Source organism: Podospora pseudopauciseta, chromosome 4 (genome assembly GCF_035222475.1).
Source record: "Podospora pseudopauciseta strain CBS 411.78 chromosome 4, whole genome shotgun sequence".
Classification (NCBI taxonomy): domain Eukaryota; kingdom Fungi; phylum Ascomycota; class Sordariomycetes; order Sordariales; family Podosporaceae; genus Podospora; species Podospora pseudopauciseta.
Genome location: NC_085894.1, coordinates 2,880,349 through 2,897,983, shown reverse-complemented (window position 1 = coordinate 2,897,983; position 17,635 = coordinate 2,880,349). Strand labels below are relative to the sequence as shown.

General features: G+C 52.9%; 3 protein-coding genes across 3 annotated transcripts; 1 reads left to right on the top strand and 2 right to left on the bottom strand.

Annotated features, from left to right (window-relative positions):
* Positions 1 to 291: 291 nt before the first annotated feature.
* QC763_0068720 (uncharacterized protein) lies at positions 292 to 6,016 on the bottom strand. Its single transcript, XM_062905948.1, has 6 exons — positions 5,341 to 6,016; positions 3,359 to 5,280; positions 2,013 to 2,672; positions 1,916 to 1,952; positions 1,073 to 1,858; positions 292 to 1,019 (listed from the first exon to the last, which is right to left on the bottom strand). The coding sequence occupies exons 1-6, from the start codon at positions 5,544 to 5,546 to the stop codon at positions 728 to 730; spliced, it is 3,903 nt and encodes a 1,300-aa protein (XP_062766006.1). The 5' UTR covers positions 5,547 to 6,016; the 3' UTR covers positions 292 to 727.
* A 463-nt stretch (positions 6,017 to 6,479) lies between these two features.
* Positions 6,480 to 10,756, top strand: KIN2 (Serine/threonine-protein kinase). Its single transcript, XM_062912372.1, has 3 exons — positions 6,480 to 8,163; positions 8,249 to 8,885; positions 8,942 to 10,756. The coding sequence occupies exons 1-3, from the start codon at positions 7,756 to 7,758 to the stop codon at positions 10,402 to 10,404; spliced, it is 2,508 nt and encodes an 835-aa protein (XP_062766005.1). The 5' UTR covers positions 6,480 to 7,755; the 3' UTR covers positions 10,405 to 10,756.
* A 3,613-nt stretch (positions 10,757 to 14,369) lies between these two features.
* srs2 (ATP-dependent DNA helicase srs2) lies at positions 14,370 to 17,336 on the bottom strand (the record flags this gene model as incomplete). The annotated part of the gene is made up of 1 exon (XM_062912373.1): positions 14,370 to 17,336. One exon carries the CDS (start codon positions 17,334 to 17,336, stop codon positions 14,370 to 14,372), a length of 2,967 nt encoding a protein of 988 aa, XP_062766004.1.
* Between the last annotated feature and the right edge of the window lie 299 nt (positions 17,337 to 17,635).

Below are 17,635 nucleotides of genomic sequence, written 5' to 3'. Positions count from 1 at the left end.
AATATCAAGAAGTAAGTCAAACGTGTAAGTGAGTGGAGCACAAGCAACTCCAAGTGTCACCCTATCCCATACAGGAAGGTGCCCAATCCTATCAACAAGTTCCCCTCTTCTTGACAGAGAAATTCTATAGCGAGAATACCGACGACACAGGAACAAGTTTGAGCCGTTGGGTTATTAGGCAACCCGAACAAACAGCACCGTCCCGATGCCGCATGCCGAGGGTTGTTGTATCACCGGAAACAACTCGGACATCCTCTGTCCTTCCATCCGGGTGCTTCATCCGCTTACCTACCCTTCACCACTCACCATAATCCCCAAAAGCATTGCGCCATCATAGATATTATTACCAAAAAATACACTATCTTTTTCTCGCTTTATAGGACTCACCCCATCCTCCCCCCAAACTACCTAGGTATACCTCCCATTTTCGCATTCGGGATATAAAAAGGAAAAGGAAAAAAAAAAAAACAATTGTGTGTGTGTGCTGTTTCGAATCTGGGGAAAAAGAACGAAGAAAAAGTAAAATAAAAAACCAACAGCAAACTTCATTACAAAAAAAAGAGAAAGAAAACAGAAAACACCACACAGCAACCCGCAACCTACACTCCTCAAGAGACTAACCAAACCCAACCCATGTGTCAGCAAGTTTTTAACAGAATCATCTCCTCATCCCTCCCTGCCTCTCATCAGTTTACTGGGCGAAACACCCTCCTCATACACCCAGGCCTCAACGCAACCCAATCACACTCATCTCCAAAGTCCAAACCCTCCGAATCCAAACCTTCAACTTCTGCCCCTGCGGCACACCCTCCACCCCCTCCAGCTCAACCCCCTCCCACCAACACCTCCTCGCCGGCTTCCGCCAGAAAAGCAGCAGCTTCTGCGCCATCCCCACAGCGTTATTCCCCATCTCGTTCCCCCTGATATCCGACCTCAGCCTCGCAAGCGCCAAGCTGCAGATGACCGCCTTGTTGGGCTCGCCAGCCCGATGACCCCAGTGATCATCATGGTTAAAACCACTGTACCTCATCATTAGCATAATTTCTTGATCGCATATCAAGGGGAAACACACCCGGCAGTCAACATCTCAATCAAATGCGCCTCCGTCGTCCCCGGCTCATCACTCTTCTTCAACCCGCTAAAGATCCCCCCCTGCTCCAGCAACTTCTTCGCCGCCGCCCTCTTGACATCCATCATCTCTTCCTGGCCGATGTCCTGCTTGTGCGGGATCGCATAAAAGTCAAGATCCTCCCTCAAGACAATAATGCCCGCGCGCCTGCTGCTGTCGTCCCTCTGCTCTCGCGCAGCAGGATCAACACCCACCACATCGCTGCCGTCTTCGCTGGTGGTGGCAGGAATCGAAGAAGCGACACCCCGGAAAAAGTCAAGCATGTACTGCAGGGAAGCCGGGTCGTACTGTGTGTGAGTGTAATGGTCAGCTATGTATATTTCTAGATTGCGGAGGACACTGCGGATGTGAGAGGCATTCTGGCTGGTGGGGGTTGCGACGACTGTGACTGCGGCACAGGGAGCGGATGCGCCTATGTGATCGTCGTCCTCGTCGTATGCATTTCCTTGACCCGGCGGTGGTGGCTGTTGATATATCGGAATGGAGAGAGCGCCATCCCCATCACCGCCATCATCACCAACAACACCAGCACCGTTGCCATAATAGCCCTCGTCGTTCCCGTAGTAATAATTGGAATCGGTGGTACCCACATCAACTTGAACGGCGTCGCCGTCTTGGAAGCCGCCGCCCATGTGCCCTTCCGGGAAGAGGCCATTGGGGAAAAGCGAGAGCAGGACGAATTCAGGTAACGTCAAGAGCTCATCTCGGGACAGCGTGAAGCGGGTGCCCCTTCGCAAAAGTTAGTATTCGATGCCCATCACCCCCAATGACCGTGATCAATCTCACCGCAGGTCCATCGTTATCGTCTCATCGGCATTGATGTCTACAATCCCATGTCAGCCTTCATGTTCCATCTCATTTTCTAAACCACCAAAACACCAACCTGACAGGGTATTAATCGGCGGCCCCCCTTGCTGGACCTGAGTAATAATACTCGACTCTCCTCCTGCGGCAGCCATGAGGTAGGTAAAAGAGTGGAGAGGACTGTATCCCTCCGAATAGGCTGGTGGCGGTTCTGCTTCTTCCTCCTTGCTGCGCGAAGATTCGCCTTTGCTGTCCCGTGGGAGCGCGCGTTTGGTTTCGTCTTGGAAGCGAGAGGCAGCGGACGCGCTGCTGTGGGATGATTGAGCTACCTGGTTGTCGGGCGGCGCATACGCTGGGGCGGCGGCAGTGTTGGGATTGGCTTCCTCTTCGTCGCTGTCGGGGGCGGACTCCTTGTGGTTTGCCGCCTCGGGGTTGGGAAGCGCAAAGAGAGACTGGAACGAAGGTGGCGGTCGAAAGTTGGAGCCGCTGGCCGAAGCCTCTGAAGCTGGGTACTGGGGTGGCGGCGACCGTTGGCCTGATGCTAAAGCTTCGTCGGGTGCCTGTCGGTGGTGGAGGATTTCAACGTTGACTTCGTCGGTGAAGCAAACCAAGTCTGGGTCAGCCACGGCGTCGGATAGCTTGTCAATTTCTGGCGACGGTTGGGTGGGTGAGCGGCTGGACGGCCGTGAGTCGGACGAGGTGGTGCTAGTGTTGGTGTTGACGGGGCGATCTCGTGTCACTGCCGTGGTGTTTGCTGGCCTCTTGGATATGACTGTGGGGTATTTGTGCTGCGCTCGCGCGGCTCTATGTCTCGACACGGTGCAAGGTGAGGTCCCTGGGGATGTGTGGGCGCGACCTTGATGGAGTTCTGTCGTCGGGAGGTAGCAGTGGTTCGGTTGGGGTACCTGGTCGCCTTGCTCAGGAGAGATGGGCGGATGAATGCTGGAAATTGAATGGATGGTATGCCCAGATTGGTGGCCCGCAACTGTGTAGCTTAACAAACCAGCCGAAAGTCTTATCTAACAAGCAGACGAGAAGGACGACTCATAGGAGAGATCAATACAATGGATCAGCAGAATAATTGTTTCTCTTCGAAGTATAGAACAAAGTAAAAAAGGTCGTTTGGTAGCTGAAGGTCCCCCGTTCCATGTCAGGGATTCCCAACATTAGGCCGCTGGGGCCCCTAAATTGCTGCTAACAAATTTCCTGGCGACTGCATTGAGCATTCACGCTGCAGGTGGGGCCCATAGCCGCCCACCAGCACTGACCAATCAATTTGCATATCTGATCACCTCAACACAGGCGACGTTCCATATTGGACCAGGATCACTGTGAATGCTGGATAGCTTCAGTCCGTAGTGGAACATATAACGTACAAGATTAATAGTAATAGGTCTATCTAGTCATCGTCTTCATCACTGTCACCAAAGATGGCTTTGAACACATCCTCTCCTGCCCTTTTCCCTTCCAGCGCTTCATTTCTGCTGGGATCTATTACCATCGCTGGCTCAGGAGCAGGAGTTGACTTGCCAGAGCCCTCGCCATTGGAACTCTCTCGACTTATCCCCACATCACCACCTGTTGTCAAAATCTCAGGCCTAAAGACCGGTTGATAGGGATATACATCAAACCTTGACCAGCCTCCAGGAGCCTGTTTGGTGGAATGCTCCTCATCTGGCTGGACATGCTCCGGTGGTCTGACGTTGAATCTCTTACACAGAAGGCGTGTAGGATAAAAGTCGGTAACAGACCTCGTCATGGGTCCAAACATACCAAGCTTCGCTGCTTCCTCGGCAGGGTCCTGGGGCTTTGGCGGAGGCTTGGAGAGGATATCCTTCTGACCAGCCTCACCTCTGCTGCCTGGTTTCGTTGTTGAAGATGTGGTAAATCTGCTGGCCATGAAGCCAGTCATCGGCTTGAAGATTCGAGCGCAGTTATAAAACTCGGTCAGCTCTCTCAGCCAGTCCTCGCTGTTCATTTTTGGAGGCTGGGTTCCTGGGGTGGGTTTGAATCCAGCCTGATACTCGAGGAAAGCAATGTATCTCGCTCGTTTCTTCTCGTCGTCCGCATATGGCGCTCCACTGCTGACTCCCCTGGAAATAGCAGCGACAGCTGTCTCCTTGTCGAGTTTCGGAACACGACTCAGCAACTCGTTCATACGCTCCTCTTCATTCAGCGCATATTCCGCTGGGACTTCGCCCTTGGCTTGAGGGAGATCGGCTCGGCCAGTAGCAGCAACCAGCCGTTCTCGAGCGGCAGGAGACAAGAAGTCGAAAACTGACTTTCCAGGTAGTTGTTTCTCTCCGAGAATGGCTGCGCGGGACTTTGGATCAAGCGTCGAGGCCTTTGCGGCATCTGCTGCTGATACAAATTCCGCCGGACCGCCCGCTGGGGATTTGGGTTTCTTCGAAGAGACCCAGCCTGGCGGAACCTGAGGAGGCGGGTACTTGCCTTCGCTGCTGATAGCCGAGGTCAGCGCATCTGGCTCCTTGCCAAACACAAAGCCATCGAGGGGCAGTCGTCCATCGTGACATTTTCGCACACCTAGAGCGATTTTCTCTAAGGCTGTCTTTTTCGACGGCCTAAACAGGGGCGCTTTGACAGCAGGATTGATCGTGGTCGTCGCCTTTTTCTTCTTTTTATCACCCCCTACCACTCGGTTGTAGGATATCTTGGGCCCAATCTCGTAGGGATCCTCATCATCAGAGCCCGTGTCGTTCAGGATGCCTATGCCAATGCCACCTCGCGGCTTGTTGTCCTTCTTCTTCTTGCGGTCTGTCGGCAGTGTAAATCGAGGCTTTCCAAAGCCACCCATAGTTTCGTCGTCATCCTCGTCATCTGAATGACTGGCGCCATTGTTTTTGTTGGAAGATTCAATAGGTGTCAGTCTAGCATGGCCTCCATAACCTAATCCCTTGTGGTCTGTTTTGCGCACAAAGGAGATCATCGGCACATTCTCAGGAGCAAACAAATATGTCTCTCCAGGGCCGCTAGAATCGCTACGAAGCTCGAGGCGAGCTTTCCTTCTGATCTTGGGACCTATGCCTTGCCCTTCTTTCCAACCCATTCTCTTCAGTAGCTTTTCGCCCATTGTCTCCCCGGTAGCTCGGAACAGGCCCATAAGCCCTGTGGCTCTTGACGCGTCATTTTCGGTGGAGCCCAGGCCAGCAAAGGCTGCTTTGGTTTGTATTCTCCGATCCTCTTCGGCATCGGCAAGATCTTCTTCGTCCATGAAGTCCTCGGGACGTTGTTGAGCGGATTTCGGGTCATCTTTCCGGCGGTTCGTACGTGAAGATACAAATGTCGAGGGCGTCCACCCTTCTTTGGAGCCAACTGTATTGAAATATCTGAGAAGATGGTCGGTGCCTGTTGGGCATAAGGGAACTGGGTAAAGGCTGGACGCTTACCCTGCACTGAAGCCTCCGGTGAAGGCGCCATGGAGCCTCTTGCGCCCGCGCTCATCCCTCACCTCCTGCTTCCATATTGGCACGTATGAGCCGTCGTCTCGCACATCGGGATCAAGTGGTGGGAGCGGAGTCCCAAAGAAGACGTATGGGGATTGCTGGGTGGTGAGGTCGGCTTCGTAAGCGGCGCGCGAACGCTTGTAGGACATGGGGATGGTGATCCTCGATTATCGTTAAATGGGGTTGACTGTCGCAATGCTGTGTGTTGTGATGGTCAATGGCTGCCGAATGTTGAATGCTGAAGGATTCGATGGTGCTTGGAGACTGGCAATAATTCGATTGCGAATGAGCACATGCTGGCCGCCGATGCTCTAGGCTGACTCCAAAATGACAGAGGGCCAAATATGGAAGGCGGTGAGAGCTCTCGAATAGAGATTGTGGGGCATTTACCAACTCCAGAACGCGGGGGTTTAGCGCATCCGATCTCTTGGATTCCAGTGGAACACTGATCTCCTTTATTTTTTGGTTTTCTGGAAGCCAAATCACCAAGTTCTTTTGAGTCTTTCGGTGGGGATAATGGCCCGGCCGTCTTACAGTACTTGTGAGAAGTCTTTGAGAATCTCTGACACCAGCCACAGCATGAGCCATCGAGCACTGCTGTACCATTATCTGCATAGCGTGACATCGGCAGATCGCTCTAACTCATATCGAGGGTTCAATATGGGACTTTTTGAACAACGTCACCGCGACAGACTGAAACATCGAACATATTATCGTGACCCCCACAGACTTTGATTGATAACAGGTGGTTCGCTTGAAATGATCGGCCTCATGATATCATCTCAAGCGGGCGTCCTGCTGTGCTCAGGGCCTTCGAGGACTCCTTGCAAGGCCCCGTGTCACCTTGTGCTATCCACACGAAAATTGAAGAATCCCCGACGGAGGACCTGCATCTTATTAGACCCGGGTGATTTCTAGGTTTCACCTGTAGGCCTTGCTGCTCAATAAAAAGCCCAACCGGCCGATTCGGGTCGCCGAACACGTGCAGAAGAAGCTGACGACGGACCCGATAGGACAGGAGAAGAATTGCGTCCCCCGCATATTGGTTTTGGTCTGCTGGCGCCACCGCAGCTGGTGTGCATACGCATAACCAGTTAGAAAGGCTCCCCCCGGCCTTGTGCTCCTGACCAGCGATGGCCCGCAAAGGCTTCGAGAACAACGACTCGAGTGGTACCACCGTTGGCATACGTTCCTTGAGCAGGCCGACGGGGTCTCGCTTTTGCTGGGTGACCCGTTGGAGACAGACTACTGGACAAGAGCCGGTCGGCGGAAGGCTGCTTGCTATGAGAATTCCCAAGCGAGCTGTTGGTGCAGCACACACACCATCCCATCTTTGACCTCGCCAATCAGGGCCGGTCGGGCAACCTGAAAGTCAGCCCTGCAAACCAAACTGCTGAGGTGAATTAGGTTGACAGTGAGCAAGCAACCAGTACCATCAGGCTGAGCCGTTTGTTAATACCACTCGCGAGGGTTGCTTTTCGAGGTGAGGGTGGGTTGATGAACATGGAAGTGCTGAGTGGGTCGCCGCTGTCTGCCCAGACATCGCCCAGCCCCCCTCCCCCCCGGAATTGACATTGGCCAGAGCGGGGACCAACAGCAAAAAGCTACCATCCATCTTGACTGTCACGGACGCTGATATCACGGGTGAGGCGAGGATAGTTACCTAGACAGTAATAGAGTAGTCGGGGGATGAGTAAAAGAAAGAAAGGAGCAAACAGAGTAACCCGGATTGTGCATAAACCGGGCTGGAGACGCAATGCAATGCCATCATGGAAATGCCAGTTCACACCTCAGCTAGGTACCCGCTAGAGAAGGGCAGCCAGCCAGTCCAGCCAGTCCAGTCGAGCCCCTGGCTCCAGCCCAAACACCGACTTGTTCCCCTCAACTCACTAAAAAAGCTGCGTCGACTGCCCAACCTTGGAACGACACGCTGCAGGCTGGACACCACGCAGCCCACGCTTCTCCAACCAAATCCCGACCCCCAATTCCCGTCTTTGTCCACCCTCGCCCTCGCCCTCCCACCGCATCTCACGATCAATCCTGTCTGTTGTCTTTTTTTGTGTTGTTTATCTATTTTGCACCGCAACAGCAGACAAGAACCTCCACCGCCCCGCTGCCTGTCTGCCTCCTGACCGATTAATCGACTGACCGAAACCGTTGCCAAATCAACCAACCAAGCAAGGCACCTGAAAGCCAACCACCCACCCTGGACGACTCGACTCGACTGCTTCTCTCTGTGAAATTGTCTTTGCATCATCATCACCGCCTCCACCAGCGCGCCTCCCTTCTACCGACGCCCTTCCTCTTGCAAGACTCTTACTCACCGTGTTCAATTGTCCGGGCTCCGGGAGTCCGACCATGACAACCACAATGCCAGCCGCTGGCACCGAAATGCCAATCCGGTCGCAGTCTGTCCGGACACGGCGCCCGCCCACAGGCACCCGCCCCGACCCTCTGCCACGGTCCGAATCATCTACGAGAGCCGAGGCGTCGCGCCCGTCACGCACGAGAAGCCAGCGCTCGACAAATGCCCCGTCTCCTCGTCACCCCCAGCAGCCTGACTCCTCGGCTGCTCCCCCAAGCCACCACGCCGAAGAGCACCGCGGCGATGGCACTTCAACCGACCCCCGGAGGCACCACACCTCCAAGCACAAATACCGTACCATGATTCCCGCCCCTTCGGGCAATTACACCTTTATCAAGACCATTGGCCAGGGGAGCATGGGCAAAGTCAAGCTGGCCAAAAAGGAGGTCACAGGCGAACTGGTCAGTTATCATGGTTTCCCCACCGCCATCCTCGGCTACATTGTGGGTCAGCCTATCTAACCTTGGATCTTTTACTTGTCAATAGGTTGCTTGCAAGATTATCGAAAGAGTGTCACCCGACGATGGTCGCCAGAGCAGGGAGGAGAGAGAGAAGGCGGATGCTGCCAGGGAAGACCGAAATGCGCGCGAGGCTGCCATCGTCAGCCTGCTCAACCACCAGTACATCTGCGGACTCCGGGACAACCTGCGAACGAGATGGCACTGGTACATGCTGTTTGAATACGTTAATGGCGGTCAAATGCTGGACTACATCATTTCTCATGGAAAGCTCAAAGAAAAGCAGGCTCGGAAATTCGCCCGCCAGATTGCAAGCGCCGTCGACTACTGCCACCGAAACAGCATTGTCCACCGGGACCTGAAGATTGAAAACATCCTCATCAGCAAGACGGGCGACATTAAGATTATTGACTTCGGCCTCAGCAACCTTTTCTCGCCGGACGAGGACAGGAAATTGAAGACCTACTGTGGCAGTCTGTACTTTGCCGCCCCCGAGCTGCTCCAGGCGAAACCCTACACTGGCCCAGAGGTTGATGTCTGGAGTTTCGGTGTCGTGCTTTTCGTGTTGGTGTGCGGAAAGGTGCCCTTTGATGACCAGTACATGCCCGCCCTCCACCAAAAGATCAAGAAGGGTGCTGTTGACTACCCAAGCTGGCTGTCTAGTGGTGAGTTGACCTCTGTGTCTACCATGTTTCACTTATCATGCTGATATTGTTTCTAGAATGCAAGCATCTGATCTCGCGGATGCTGGTGACGGATCCAAGACAACGTGCTACCATGCATGAGGTCATGAACCACCCCTGGATGCTCAAGGGTTACAACGGGCCACCCGAGAATTATCTCCCGCAGCGCGAACCCCTGTCGCTCCCGCTCGACAACGAAGTTATTGCAAACATGACAGGCTTTAAATTTGGCCCTCCAGAATACATTAGGGAGGAGTTGACCAAGAGAATCAAGTCTCCAAAATACCAAGCGGCTGTCAGACGACTCGAAAGGGAGAGGGAGCAACCGCAGCCCACACCCAAGGACGTCGAGAAGAGACGTGGCTTTGGGTTTGACTTTTACAAGAGGAGGAACTCAGTCACCAGCCGGGACACACTAACCACCGCCAGCTCCGAGGGTCTTCCGATTGGTGATGACCCGCTGAACGCGTTTGACCCTCTAATTTCCATCTATTATCTCGTGCGGGAGAAGCTAGAACGCGAGCGTGAGGGCCAGGCCGCCCAGGCTGGTCCACTAGCGGCGCCACCCAAGGTTCAAGTCCCGCCATCACCACAGCAGGCCCAGCCCCCACCGGTGCCCCCATCTCCAATTGTACGACCCAAGGAGAAGCACTCTCTTGCCGAGATCGTACCCCCAGCACCAGCTCACACCGACGGCGGACGTGGAACCCGAACCAGGGCTAGGTCCCACAGCGAGGAGCAAACCAGAGAACCCGTCAAGAATGGGCTCTTGTCGCCTGACATGATCCCCCAAAAGAAGGAGAGCACTGCTGCTGGCATCTTCCGACGACTCAGCACCCGCGACAGAAAGAAGGACGTCGGCGATCCTACTGGCAAGTCTATTCAAAAGTCGGTCTCTATGCGCGCCAAATCGCTCGGCCACGCCCGCAGGGAAAGCATCCAAGCGCGGCGGGCGAAGCGGGAGGCCGAGGCAGCCCGAGGCGATGCGGCGCCTGCCACCGCGCTACCTGTGCGGGAGGAAACCGACGCTGAACTGGGCGAGCTCGACAATGACAACGGCGGCGAGACAAGCGGCGGTTCCCACGAGCGTCTTGAGCCAGAGGATCCCGACCTTGCCAAGCCTGTCTTCCTCAAGGGCATTTTTAGCGTGTCGACTACCTCGACAAAGCCACTGGTGGAGATTAGGGCGGATATCAAGAGGGTCCTGAGGGCGCTTGGGGTGGATTACAAGGAGATCAAGGGTGGGTTTAGATGTGCGCATAGTCCTAGCATTGCCGAGCGTCAGCCTCAGTATGACCGGTCAAGGTACAGCCATCAGAGCAGTGATGAGAGGAGAGGTGGTGGAAGCAGGGGCATGGACGATGGGGAGATTAAGTTTGAGATTTTGATTGTCAAGGTCCCTATCGTGAGCTTGCATGGTGTGCAGTTCAAGAGGGTGGGCGGTGATACTTGGCAGTATAAGGCGATGGCGGAGCATATTGTGAGGGAGCTGAGGTTGTAGATGGGGGAAAACATAAAACGGGGTTAGGATAGAGTAGTTTTGGGGGTATACATGGACGCGGGTGGTTTGAATGGTATAGGAGGAACGAAACAAAGAGGAAGGAGGGGGAAATTGTGTTTGGCTTTTGTTCTCTTCTTTGGCATGGCATACGGTGGCTTGGGGGGAAAGCGGCGGGTAGGGACTTTTTTTCTTGGTGGCTTTTGAGAGAAAGAGAGAGAGAGAGATCCATTTGCAAGTTTTCATGATTTGAGAATTTTTATTATTCTAATTACTTTTTATTAATACGAGACTTTTTTTCTTGCGCCTGTATGGGATGTATAGGCATGCATGTAAGGTTTCTGCCCTCACTACACTCTCTTGCCCTGGCCGTCCTACCAGAACGTCACCGCCCTGACCGACGTTTCTACTTCTTTCATCAGTGATCTACCATGTGAGGACAGCCATCCGGCTGATGGGATATGCTGATAGTTACCGATGACATTCCCATCAACAACCTCAACCACAACCACCCCTCTCCTCCACGCTTCACCCAATCCCCAATCCCACTCGCGTGCAACCTCCCTCAGGCATTCCCCCTTCATTTCTGCCAGCTTGAACTCCTTCAGGTGTTTTCACCGCCCGTCCCCCATCCCGCTGATCCGGTCTGTTTGCTTCTTGAGGTTTTTGATCCCTTTTTGCAGTTTGAGGTGTTTGCAGGCACGGGTGTATAAAAGATCGCTGGATTGTTGTTGTTGGGTATATTCTATAGCGTAGAGGAAAAGGCCGAGGGGGGTTGGGACCGATTGGGAGGGAGACGTCGTTGTTGGTGTTGTAGTTATGGAGGGCTTTGGTGAGGAAGGGGGTGTCTTTAGGGGAGGATGGGAGGGGGGTTTTGGTTTGGGTTTGGGCGGTGAAACTTCGGCAAAGGATGGCTGGATGTTGTTGTTGTTGTTGTTGTTGTTGTTGTTGTTGTTGTTGTTGTTGTTGTTGTCTGGTAAGGGATGGTGGTGGTGATGGTTGGAGGGTGGTTGGGCGTGGGAGAAGGCGTTGTGAATACCTGGTGATGAGATGGTTGCAGCGGAGCACTGGGGGTGGGAAGACGGGGAGGCATTATGCTGTGATTTATCAAGGTGGTGGAAATAGATGTGCTGGGTAGGTAGGTAGGTAGGTAGGTGGTGAGGAAGAAGTGGAAGAAGTTGGAGGTAAAGTGGTAGATGAGTCTGAGACATCAGGGCGGGTGAGTAAAGGCAATCGATAAAGCTGCGGATGTGGGCTGGTGTCTGCACTGTTTAAAGTACCTTATGTTCCCAATCGTCTCATTAGCGGTGAATATCAAGTATTAAATTGTCATAGAATCTTTGTTCATGTTCTGGTTCGTCTGGCAGATCGTTTTAAATTACGCAGCCACAGCAGGTTTTACATTATCCCACTTCTCTTCTACCTTCACACCAGTCCCACCCAGCGGCCGCCCCTCCAGCTCCCGCCGCCGTTCCAACTCACGATCCCCTTCAGTCTCAACCAGCAACTTCCTCTCCTTCATCTGCCTCTTCATCCGCTTCTCCCGCCTCTGTCTCCGGGGTATTTGACAAGCGCGGGCGTAAGTTGGGTCGTAAGAGCGGATGAACTAACGGTATAAGGCGAGGACGAGCAAGAAGGCTAAGATGACGACCAAGTCGAAAATGCTGGGACGCCGTCGTTTGTAGGGCCGGAGGTGGTCATCATTATATTTGGGCGAATTTCCGTGGTTCCGGTCCTCTGCATTTCGGCGGTGATTTTATTGCCCAGCATTGCTTGGTCTTGAAGGCTCTTGGTAATGGGAATGCTGGTCGAAGGGAAGAGGTGGACAAGATGGGGATTTCGAAGCGGTGGGTGAGCCGGTGTAGCATGATTGTCCTTGGAGAAAGTCAAAAGGGAAAATATCCGGGATGATGATGGGGAATCCTGGGTCAGAGCTCTTATCATCAGTCCTTTTTTCTCTTCTCCTTTTCGTTCGACTTGTTGTTGGACTTGTTGTTGCTGGAGGTAGATGAGTCGCCGCCGTTCTTCCGTTGCTCTTGTTGTCGCAGAGTTTGGTAGATAAAGTGTGATTTTGTTTGAGAACGCTGCTTCAGATACGCCCCTCTCTGTGACCCATGCTGTCTTTTCGACGAATATGCCCGTGACAGTGAGAGCGATAGAGCGTTGGATGGTGGTGAGGATACCTGGTAGGAGGAAGTAGAGGGTAGAATGTGGCGAGGATAGAGACGGTGAGGCATGCTCAATGTTGGTCTATTTTGGTAATGTATGAGTCGATTGATGTTGAGATGATGTATGCCCTGAGAATTTTGGGTCAATGTTAAAAGTCGAAGTGAGGGGAACTATGAGCAATCAACACTCATGTCTCAACTTCCTATCAGGCCCGAAGATAGTTGCTTGTGATAGGCTGATGAAACCTCGAGCGGTGGGCTGGTCTGCAGGATGCCGTATCCGGATGCTCCTTCACACAGTGTCAACTATTAGCGATCACATAAAAAGAAGTTTTACAGATAATGAATGATAGATGGATGCTGGCGACGTGCTTTTCCAGATCTCAGAATATCTACTGTAATGCCAATTCAGACCTGCCAGCAGAGCCCCCTCTTACCCAAACAACATCCAATACAGAAAGCTCAAGACTCCAGCCACCACTTCATAAACAAAGTTCCAAAGCATCTCGAACCTAAAGTTAACAACCTACCAAAGCACTAGGTCCAGAACGACCAAAAAGATTCCTGGGAGCAAAACTCCAACTCCCAAAACGACCCATAAGCAGAGCTCCTTGAATCCCTCCTAGGGTCTCTTTTCTGGCTCTTGCGTTTTCGGATCATTCCTGCGGTAGAGACCCAATTTGATGGCATCCTTGAGTTCTTGGGACTCCTCTGCATCTTCAGTCCTCTTCTTTGGCTTTGGCTCTGGCGTTTTGATTTAGTAGAGACTCTCATCCGCCCTGATTTGAGAGAGTAGGAATCATATGCTTCTTTTTGCTTTCGAGATGGAGGATGCTGCGGTTTCTGCCAGCGGGAACCATATGGCTTGGAGTGCTGACTTGAAAGGTATGACCGTGGTGGTGGTGGTGATGGTGGTGGCGGTGGTGATGATGGGAATGGGACGCAACAGCGGATATTGTATGCGAGCAACCGGTATAAGAGGGGGCGGGCAAGGATAAACCGTGGGATTGGTTGGTAAGGCATGGTGCGCTTTACTGTTTGCTGTGTTCAGTTGCTCGGTAGGTCATGAGACTGGAATGACCATCCATGAAAAGTTTTGCCAGGTTGCAATCCCCTCTTTGGAATTTCTGCGTATCAGAGGTGGTTTTGGTCGGCACAGTGTTTGAAACAGCGTCGTATGCGAGTGCGGTGGCGGGTAGCTCTGCTATTTTTCTTTCCAAGTTGGCTTCAACCTCCATCCGCTTTTTGCTGCCACTTCTCGTTGTTTCAGCTGCCTAATCACCTCCTCGATTTGCTTCTGTAAATGAACGGTATGAACCACTTCGAAACCGCATAACGGGATTCCCAGCATGAGCGCGATTGTAGTGAGCTTTGGATCGAGGGTCTACCTCACGCCCCGGGTCCATTTCGAAGAAGAATAGGCCCATATCGGCGAGGGACTACTTGTGAATAGCGGTGGAAAATCCATGAGGTAACTGGGAAGACATTTTGGGTCACAAGCCTGGTTGGAAATAACCGAGTTGCGGAGGAAATGAGTTGAGAGTGGGAGATGAAACGACGAGCCATGCGTGTTGGGTTTGATGGTAGAGTTGTCTTTCGAAATGGGCCCCGTTCACAGAAAAAAGATGAATTATTTTCAAGAGCGAAAATTCTCTTCTTAGGGCAGAGCATAAAGGGAGCATGCATGTTTCACCTGCCTGATGGAAGCGAACAAATCATGGCAACTTGCAGTGTCCAGAAACTTCAAGCCAAATTGTGAGCTCAGATCATAAGTCATAATTCATCATTATGTACATGCCCTCAAGGCCGCTTAATCGTCAATGGCTTGAACGGTTTGCGCAGTCTGTCTATCGGTGCAATAGGCGTTCTTCCCACTTTACCCACCGGACTCGGTCTTGTCAGACCTCCTGATCCTCTCCCTGCCGTCAGTAGAGTTGGTCTCGTGAAGGTTGTGCTGTGAAGGCAAGCAGCCACTCTGGTGGGCTCTGGTAGGGGCTCATCATCTTCATCTGGACCCGGTTGGATGGCGTCGGGCTTGACAGGAGAGCTGGAGAAACAGGGATAGGCCGCTCCTTTGGGATTTTCATCAGGGGCTGGAGCAGGCCGGGCAGGACGAGAAAGCAGCGTCCCTTTGGCAGGTTTGTGTGTGGCCAGGCTGGGAGGAATCGCCTGCTGGCCTGGGTTGGCCGTCACTTGCGGAGGAGCAAGACTGGCTTGAGTTAGAAGGCCATTATGAGACGTTGGCGCTGGACTGGGGTCGATACTCGGTTTAGTTGTAGACTTCACGAAACTTAGAATGCTCTTCTGGTCTGGAGGACGTCGGTTGGCAAGTCTCTTCTCCTGTTCAGCCTTTTGCCTAGTCTCGGCCGCGGCGTTTGCCGCTGTGATAGCGGCCTGGTGCATGCCAGCACTGACGAACCCAGGTAGCGATGAGACTGTAAAAGAAGAAGCCCCCTCCATAGTGGTTGTGTAGTCTCTGTGCCACTGCGCGTCTTCGCCTGAGTTCTTCTGGCCAGACATATTAGAGAGCCTGGGCCGCTTTGCTCGTGGCGCATCATCAGAAGTACGAGCCTCAGTACCGGCAGCTGGGACCTCTTGGGATTCTTCTGGGTCCACGGGAAATATGTTGTCTTCCGGGTTGAACATGGACGGCAAGGCTTTGAAGACAGCATTCTCTGGTGGTAATGTGCGACCGAGCACCTTGGCTATCTCCAGCATGACCGGTCGATCGAAACACGGCCCCTTGGGTGCAAATACTCTGTGCAGAGGCTCCACAAAAGACGATAACTGGTTGCGCTCCCCATTGCCGTTGGTGCTAAACAGGGAGCAACTCAGATAGAGTAGACTTTGGGCTCTTGTCATGGCGACATACAAGAGTCTTCGCTCCTCATCGTTGTCGTCGGACCTCATATGCGGGATCGAGCCGTTATAGACGGCAGGGATAAACACGACGGGCCACTCGAGGCCCTTGGCTGCGTGGATGGTGGATATGGTGACAAGCGGCTTGTTTTCCCCGTCGTCCCCAGTCTGGACATCGGATGCCAAAGAAACATTGGCCAAGAAACGTGGCAGAACCTCGTCCTCTTTTGCCTGCTCGAGCCCCTCGAGTTCTGGAAGGAGCTCCTCATCACTGGACTCCTTCAGATCCCGCACGAAGTCGCCCGCAAGAGTTATGAACTCTTCTACATTGGCCCATCTCCCCTCGTGCTCGTTGGGGTGCGTATCCTTCAGATACTTTTGAAAATTGAGGGCTGCCAGAAGTTGCTCAATCATTTCCACCAGTCCAAAGACCGCACCACCAGGCTTAGCAGCCTTATCCATTTTTCGACGGATATTATCCAGAGGACGAATGAGACCGGCTGCTATTCTTTGCTCCATGGGTTTCGGAATCTTTGTCTTTGCGATACGATCTCCTCGGCAGTGCTTAGTCAATACCGCCCAGACACTCAACGACGAGCTCTCTGCTTCCTCTAGCAAACTCTTTATGGTCACATCTCCGACTCCTCGTTTCGGTACGTTGATGATTCTGGCCAAGGCATCGTTGTTTTCCGGCTGGTAGATGACGCGCAAATAATCCAGGATGGCTTTGATCTCCAGACGCTCGTAAAACTTCTTGCCGCCCACCATCCTGTAAGCGATTCCCGATTTGCCAAGAGCAGTCTCAACATGTCTTGATAGTGAAGCTGAGCGGAGCAAGATGGCAACATCATTGAAGGTCAGCATAGATCCAGACATCATGATGACTCTCCTGATCTCGGAGACGATCCAATCTGCCTCGGCGGAAGCACTTTTCAGCCTCCGCAAAACCGGACGAGGACCTCGGCCATGGACAGGCTTCAGAGCCTTCTGATATCGCTTCTTGTCCTGCTGTATCACCAACAGGGACAATCTGAGGATGGCGTCAAACGATCGATAGTTCTGCTCCAGTGAGATCTCGTCTGTGCCGGGGAAATCCTTCAGCATTCGCCATAGATTCTGAATCTCGGCAGAACGCCATTTGTAAATGCTCTGATCCGGATCCCCCACAATGGTAATTCTCTTGTGTTGTTGAGCGAACAACTTCATGAGCTCGTACTGAACCCCGTTGGTGTCCTGATACTCATCGATAAGGACGGTCTGGATGTTGGAGACGCATGACGGAAACTCGCGGAGAAGTTCAACACAACGAACAAGCAAGTCGTCGAAATCCAGCAGGTTTGACTTCTTCAGGTGAGCCTGATACTCCTCATAGCATTCGTCGAGGTCCTTCTCTCCTGACGTTTTTGTGGCCTTCTGACCAAGTGGCTTTGTCACCACTTCATCTCCCTTGGCCTTCTTTTTGCTGATCCAGGAGCGAACGGCCACAGGATCGAGATTGACTTCTCTTCGCTTGCATATCCGAGCAATGATGGAGCGCGAGTCGCCGTCGTCGGCAATGCCAAATTTCTGATTGATTCCGATTTTCCGGCCGTAGGCAGCAAGATAGCGCCGAGCTATGCTGTGGAAGTTGCCCAGAACAATCTTCTTCTCCCTACCATCTCCGAGAGCCTTTCCGATACGCTCCTTCATTTCCCGTGCAGCCTTGACGGTAAAGGTAGCGACGACGACATCCTCGGGTCGGTATCCGACTTGATCAATGAGCCATACCACTCGAGAGGTCAGAGTGTGCGTCTTGCCGCTGCCGGGTCCAGCAAGGATGGCGACAGTAGCGGCATCTGAACTTACGGCTCGGCGTTGGGCATCATTGAGGCTGTTGAGGATGGGGTGGTTTGCTAATGGTGGAGGCATGTGCTGCAGTGGATTTTTGGATGACAAGGAAGGCAATGAAATGTCCTCCAATTGGTGCAATTGATGAGATTTTACAGTTTGGCCATTTGAGGAAAGAAAGTTGGTGCAATTATTAGGCTTTGAGATACAGAAGACGCGTTGATACAAAACAGAGAGCGTGTGTCGAGGTGGGGCAGTCGCGGAAGCACGTGAAGGCAGTCCACCAATCTCTTGCTTACCTAAGGGTGATTGCCCAAAGGGTTAGGGTTAACAGAGCAGGAGTGAAACCTCTCCTCGGAAAGCATTTGGCAGCTGCTAAC